This window comes from Branchiostoma floridae, chromosome 17 (assembly GCF_000003815.2).
Source record: "Branchiostoma floridae strain S238N-H82 chromosome 17, Bfl_VNyyK, whole genome shotgun sequence".
In the NCBI taxonomy this organism is placed as follows: Eukaryota; Metazoa; Chordata; class Leptocardii; order Amphioxiformes; family Branchiostomatidae; genus Branchiostoma; species Branchiostoma floridae.
Window position 1 is genome coordinate 8,649,184 of NC_049995.1, and position 7,090 is coordinate 8,656,273.

General features: G+C 41.5%; 1 protein-coding gene across 1 annotated transcript in view; it reads right to left on the minus strand.

Moving 5' to 3' along the window:
* Window positions 1–346: 346 nt before the first annotated feature.
* The window catches only part of LOC118404242 (succinate dehydrogenase [ubiquinone] flavoprotein subunit, mitochondrial-like), a 13,590-nt gene continuing 6,846 nt past the window's right edge, over window positions 347–7,090 (minus strand). Inside the window, exons 9-16 of the mRNA XM_035803285.1 lie at window positions 6,902–7,070; window positions 5,523–5,718; window positions 4,441–4,641; window positions 3,514–3,606; window positions 2,889–2,987; window positions 2,427–2,570; window positions 1,765–1,875; window positions 347–1,241 (exon numbers count right to left, since the gene is read on the minus strand). Coding sequence (XP_035659178.1) covers window positions 1,155–1,241; window positions 1,765–1,875; window positions 2,427–2,570; window positions 2,889–2,987; window positions 3,514–3,606; window positions 4,441–4,641; window positions 5,523–5,718; window positions 6,902–7,070 — 1,100 coding nt within the window. The 3' untranslated portion in view covers window positions 347–1,154. The remainder of the gene's footprint in view (window positions 1,242–1,764; window positions 1,876–2,426; window positions 2,571–2,888; window positions 2,988–3,513; window positions 3,607–4,440; window positions 4,642–5,522; window positions 5,719–6,901; window positions 7,071–7,090) is intronic.

Below are 7,090 nucleotides of genomic sequence, written 5' to 3' on the forward strand. Positions count from 1 at the left end.
TAGTTGAGACCTGGTTATTTTTATCTTAAGTATGAATTAATATGAAACATACAATCATGACACAAATCTGTCAAAGGGATCTTGAATTACAGACCCAACCAACCACGATATCCCCATATTTAAGTGGTTTTTAGTCGATGTACTGTTCATGTCTTGTCTACTGTGTATAGTTAGTACAATGTACATGTTGTATGTAATGTGATTTTACTTCATTCTGTAAAACCAAGGTACTACTGCTCTAGGGTAACTCTGCAATGTTGATTTAATGAATAAAGAATGAATTCATGAAAGGAGTTAACCTCCATGATGGAGCTAATAAAAGTTATAGTAATTGACAACAAGTCTCTTTTGTTTGTTAGTGGTATATTTTGCAACATTTCTCCTGTAAGAATGATCTTCTATTCACAGCACAGCAGAACATGCATATACAAATATCGTGTCTGTAGTAAGGAAAGTCACAAAACAGAATGCATAAGCTATGGTTTGCGTCAAGAGAAAAAAACACTCGAGCTAGAAGCAAGACTTTTGAAGTACGTGGTTACCCACATTTTTGTTGCATAAGCTAGAGTGTGCAGTGAAAATGTACCAAATTCTTTTGAAATTGTCAACTTTACTAGTAAGTCATTTCATGAACATTTGTTACTGTTCTAATACTGTTATTTCCCCAGTCACCGTTAGCAAGAGTCACACAATATTCACATACATTTTAGTGTTTACTACATAGGCATTGGGAAAACGTGGGGGAAAGCACATCAGAGTAACAGGAAGTGGATAAAATGTCCAAAGATACACCCACCATTGTTCTATTAAACTAATTCGTATTCAAATCCATATGCAGAGTAGTCTTTTTAAGATTTGATATCTTGTTGTCTGCTATTCAATATTTCTGCAAGAAGCATCGTCCATGCATGTGTGATACATCCCAGAACTATGCCCCCCTCCCCAAAGTTGTTGCCAATCTTGCAAAAGCATTTGACCCTACATGTATACTTTCACAGAATCTATCAATTCCAACAACCTACTTTTAGACATATATACTTTCAACACTTTTTACAATGTCCCTTACTATTGCTGGTATCTGTGTTTAAGTATATATTGATAGCAAAGCAGCTCTTTATTTTTACTTTCTGTGTATTACTAAGAGAACAACAGTTTTAATAGGAGCGGATGGCTGGTGGGACATGCTTGCAGTCCTGTTCGTCCAATGTTTCATCGATGACTGGTCTGTAGGACAGGTCAACCTGAAATGGGGGAAAAGCAAATTCTTGTGATTCAAAATATGAAATATATATCACTGTTTTAAGGTTATCATGCAGGGAATATAAATGTTCGACTGAGAACCTGCACAAGTTTCCTTTTCTGATTTCAAAGCAGCATAGAATCTAAATTCAATACTATTGATTGCTATGCACGCGCGCGCACACACACACACACACACACACACACACATGCCGATACACACACACACACACACATAAGACACACTCTCTCACACACACACACACACATAAACACATTGACACTTATACTAGTTTAGGGGGTTGTGAAATAAAAAGTTAGAACTGAATCAGACCAAAGGTACAATGTACTTACAGTTTTGGGTAGACACAAACTAAACACAGGCATATGCACACACACACACATTAAACAAATTCACACAAACAGTTTCTCTCTCTCTCTCTCTCTCTCTCTGTGTCAGTTAGTCTATACAAACCATTACACAAACAGTTAAGGGGGTAGTGAAATAGAACTGAATGTACTTACAGTTTTGCCATCGTCCATTTTACACAGGGTATGTTTTCTCCAGTGGTCAGCCGCTGGCCGTGCCTTCTGTCCATCCACAGGTTTGGAGTAGTCATACTCGTCAATACGGTCCTGAAAACACAAGGAACATACCACTTTTCATTAGCATGGGTACCATCTGGATAGGAGTTTGCTCGGACGTTTATTATACACTATATACAGTAGCTTCTAGCTCCGACTTTTATTATACACTATATACAGTCACTTCTCTGATATTTCGTATTGGAAACTCAATGTCTGGAGTCATCAAAATTTTGGATTAGGGCACTGATTGGTCCCTATAATCAAGGAATGATTTCGAGAGTTCGAACAGGTGTTCCAACATCCGAAATGCCCTCCGTCCGCTTGCGGGACGCCCTGTTCGAACGAGCTCTCTAGAAGACATTCTTTCATTCCTTAATTAACTGACATCACCACCAAGAGATCTGAATACACAGTTCCCCAGACTACACGGTACCCAGGCTAGACAGATCTTTTAAGTACACATACTAATGGAGTTTCTCCACTCTGTGCATTTGGACCATAAAATGTCTAAAGAGAAAAGGTTAACACACAATTTGTAGGATTGAATCATTAAAAAAGCATTCGTAGCAATAAAATATGCCTCAAAAGAAAGTACGTACCTTGAAGTCCTCCCGTGCGTGTGCTCCCCGACTCTCCTTCCTGTTTTCAGCAGAGAACATGGTCTGTGCAGCATTCAGCATCAGGTTCTGGAGCTCCAGGGTCTCAATCAGGTCAGTGTTCCACACGACACCGCGGTCAAACGTCTGAAACAAACAGGAGATGTCAACAAGACAAATATGTTATATAATCGTTTAATTAATTCTAATTAAATCATTCCTTTTATTGCTGTGAAAAAAGTAATTTCACAGAAGGAAACATACAAAATAAAGACACACATGAGAAGCAACAAAACTGAAACATGAAATTCGAGAACAAAAGACTGATTACAAAATGTTGTGAGAACCCTTATCATTGTGAAACAGATCATTAACTGAAATTGACATGATAGGAGAATGTGTAGTCTGCCCCACTTCCCAATGTGCTTTGGAGTTAGTGGGCTAAAGGTTAAACAAAAACTGTACCTTGATATCGTCCATCTTGTTGACCAGTTCACTGATCTTGTCACATCCTTCCTTCAGAACATCACCGGTACGGAACACTGCGGCATGGGCCTGCATGGTCTGGGGAGGGGGGCACAGAAGCTATGTCAGGGGGAAGTATGTCTTGACGTCCCTAACTATGTGTACAATTTAAGCTTACTTCTTTCACAACAGTCGACTGTCTTTGAGGCAGGCTTTGAACTTCACGAAACAATGATCATATGACCAAAGAAAAAAATATGGTGCAGAACACATTAGACACTGCACAGCGGCTTAGGCAGCAAAGTTATAAACCCCAAGCACAGTAGCATGTCAAGTCACAATAGCATGCTTTCTTTCGTCTAGAACACCATTTTTAAGGGTCATCTATGTTTGCAATTGTGTACAAGATTGCATACAAAAGACAAACTCACAGACACCTACATACATTATGCCATTGCATGTTCCTTACAACTCTAATTGACAAAAAGCAACATACACACTCGAAAGTTGCCTACTGAAGTTGTTTAAAAAAATACACCACAACAGAATGGATTTTAACGTCTGACTCATCTCTTGCAGTAAGATTACACGTGTGTTAACTGGGATGTTGAAAGCATGGCCATACCTTCTGCATCTGTAGTCTGAGGTCAGCTGTGGGGACGCTGCCGTTTGCGTAACGAACAGCATCAAGGTTTGCTACAGACTCCTCTCCCGCATGCTGGAATTAAGACACAAAACATACACTAAGCATGTTTAAGTCCTTACCACACTAGATGGTGCATAGTGCAGCACCCATCTCCCATTCAATAGCCCTCAGACCACACAACTTACAGCAATCACTACAGCAGGATACTGTTCCACTGGTAGTGGTCTGTGTTGTTTTCAAGTACCATACTCTTTCCCAATTGCTAAGTGTAAAGCAGAGAAAACAGTACTGGTATGTTCTATCTCTTAGGTCTTTCGTATGGGCTGGCCAGGGTTCAAACTCACATGGTACTAGTATACATTTTGGGACTAGCAATGGCACTACTACTGACTATGTGTTGCTTTCAGTTTGTGAGCTGGTGTTACCATGGGCCAATGCAAGTTGGGCCTAGGAAAAAAAAAATGTTGTGTTTCCTGTTTCCCTACCTACCCTAGAAAAACTTGCCGGCTCAAGACTTTTTTTGGGTGGACAGTGGAGTCAAATACATGGAGCTTCTGGTTAGAATTTCTATTCAGCCAGCTTCCTACTGAAGTAAAAACACTGCTTTTCCTATCAAATGAGGACAAACAAATCTATTATGCACAAAATTAAAAGTTTGACATTGAAACACAAGTGTCCTCATGCATTTCAGTTTACTTTGTTCAACTATATTGTAATATGTATCACTAGAGTTTTGGCAAACCTAAAAATTTTTTCAGGACTGAAACAGGAAACAAAACATTTTTTCCTAGGCCTTAGGCACAAATTAGACAAACATGTACCTACACAGATTAGACTTTACCTGCAATAAGCAGGTCATGCAAAGTGATGTTTCAATTCAAGCCACCTTTTAGGCGACATGCTTACCTTAGGCAAGTCTGCGATGGCCTCTCCGGGCTTGTTCTCATCGCGGATGGTGTGAGCGCACGCACGGCCGAACACAACCAGATCCAGGAGCGAGTTGGCGCCCAGACGGTTGGCCCCGTGCACGGAGGCGCAGGCTGCTTCTCCGCACGCGTACAGACCCGGAACAATGTAGTCACCCTTCTCCGAGTCATGTTGTACAACCTGGGAAAGTACGCAAGTTATGTCAATGCAGGGTTCTAGCTAGCATCCGTTTTTCCGCCAATTGATGGAAATTTACTGCATGTGACAGAAAAGTTTTAAAACCAATCCGTCAACCTTGACAGACAAAAATCCTTGGTGGAAGCTAGCCGCCCACGGCCGTAAAAGCCACACACTGTTTGTTTTCCTATTGTTATGATTGTTGACAATGTGTCTACGCCCTTTCGCATACGATTATCTCACTAAAAACCCATTTTTCAAGGTCTCAGTTCAGTCTCTGGTCCTGGAATAGTGTTTTCGCGACAATGGGATTGGCTGACGGAAAAGAAATTTGAGCTGGCTAGAGCCCTGCGTCAATGAAAGAAATACAAAATTGTTGTGGGGAAATAAAGAAAGCATTGATGTTGCCTGTACTTTGCTTCATATCAAGCTGTTAAGACTGGCCACAATATTTTGCACATTTCAATGAGAACATGATATGTATAGGCAGCCTGGGTACCATCCGGGTAGTAGTTCAATCCTATGTTCGCTTCTGCTACCCGTATGTTCAAATCGTTTAATGGTGGCATCAGTTAATGAGTGAATTAAGGAATGGGTTCTAGAGTGCTATTTCAATGACAACAGGTCCTTCTGCAAGCGGACAAAGGGTGTTTCCTTAATTCACTCATGTGTAGGGACCAATCAGCGCCCTCCTCCAAAATTTGGACAATTCCAGATGTTATAGATGTCAAGGTTCCCAGACGGAATAGCAGAGAGCGACTGTAAATAGTATATAAATATTATAATAAAAGTCGGAGTAAGAAGCGACTGTATATAGCCTAAAATAAACGTTGGAGCAAACTACTATCCAGATGGTACCCACGCTAATGTATAGCTTTATGTACCTGTCCCTTGTAGTTAGTAGGCACACCTCCCATGTTGTAGTGTACAGTGGGGAGGACGGGGATGGGTTCACGGGTCACATCGACGCCAGCGAAGATCATAGCGGTCTCGGAGATCCCGGGGAGGCGCGCCGCGAGCTGCTCGGGCGGGAGGTGGTGCAGCTGGAGGTACACATGGTCCTTCTCCGGACCACACCCTCTGGAACATGCAAAATCCATCAGTATTATCCCAGATAAATGCCCTCGCAGAGTTAACAGGTAAGATGCTGACTTCATTAGAAAGTAGAATATGATTAAACTACCTCCCTGTGAAAAAGTAGCCTCTTCCATTGACCCAATGACCTGGAATGTCTGTCAGCTGTCAGATAAGGTTGATAGATGACTAATTCTATCAACTTTGTGACACTTCCTGTCATTCTTTTTATTATCACTTCCTGTCACTCTAGGTAATCAGAGATGGCACACTTCACCCCCTTACCCATGAAGCTTTGGAACATGAAACAAGCAGAGATGGCAGACTTCACCCCTTACCTATACCGCTTTGTTATTCTTCTAATGTCACAGACAAAAATGGCAGGACTGAGGGTAGCACTGCATTGTGTATATTGGGAACAACAGATAGACATTCTATATAACCATTGCTTTATTCTTACCAACGTTTCGGTGACCGTCTGTCACCTTCTTCAGGGCAATTCTGACTGGTTCAAATTGTACTGCAGGACAGGTGTCGCTGCTCACAGTTCAGATGCGGTCACAAAACGTGAAGTATTTACATATGTACAGGCAGCCTTGTGCAAAAGATTTACAGAAGGTGACAGACAGTCACCGAAACGTCGGCGAGAATAAAGCAATGGTTGTGTAAAAAGAGTCTCTTTATTCAATGACATACCAACGTGATAAAACTATTCACGGAAACACACTCACTCACTCACTATCCGGTTTAGCATCTGTTGTTCCCCTTCTTACATATATGAGGGTTGGGGGATGTTGTCTAGCCAAATTGAAACTTCACTGCCTTGGGGTGAAGTGATCATCAATTTTGTTGTTTTGAATTTCTCTAAGATTTTGCTCAATGTAAGTTTGTTAATGCATACAGCCAGAGCTACATTGTACAACTACAGGCCAAGACTGCCATTGCCACCTGGCAAGACTGGAAAAGATACTCAAGGTTTGAACATAGCATACTGAACTCAACATAGCATACTGTACTTAACACTGACTACTTGCTATCACACATACAAAGTATTCAGTCTTAACATTCTTGTCTATGTGCAACTAAAATTTCTTTTGCACAATGCCAATGCCTGTTCTACTGACAAAGTCACATTTACAGGAAACATTTACAGGAAAAGACAGATGGCATCAAAGCCGTGCTATCTTACCTTCCCTCTCTGATTTCGATAGTCATGGAGCGGGACACCACGTCACGGGAAGCGAGATCCTTGGCGGTGGGAGCGTAGCGCTCCATGAAGCGCTCGCCCTCGCTGTTGATGAGGTATCCGCCCTCGCCACGACAACCCTCAGTGATCAGGCAACCAGCGCCGTAGATACCTGCACAATAACAAATAATA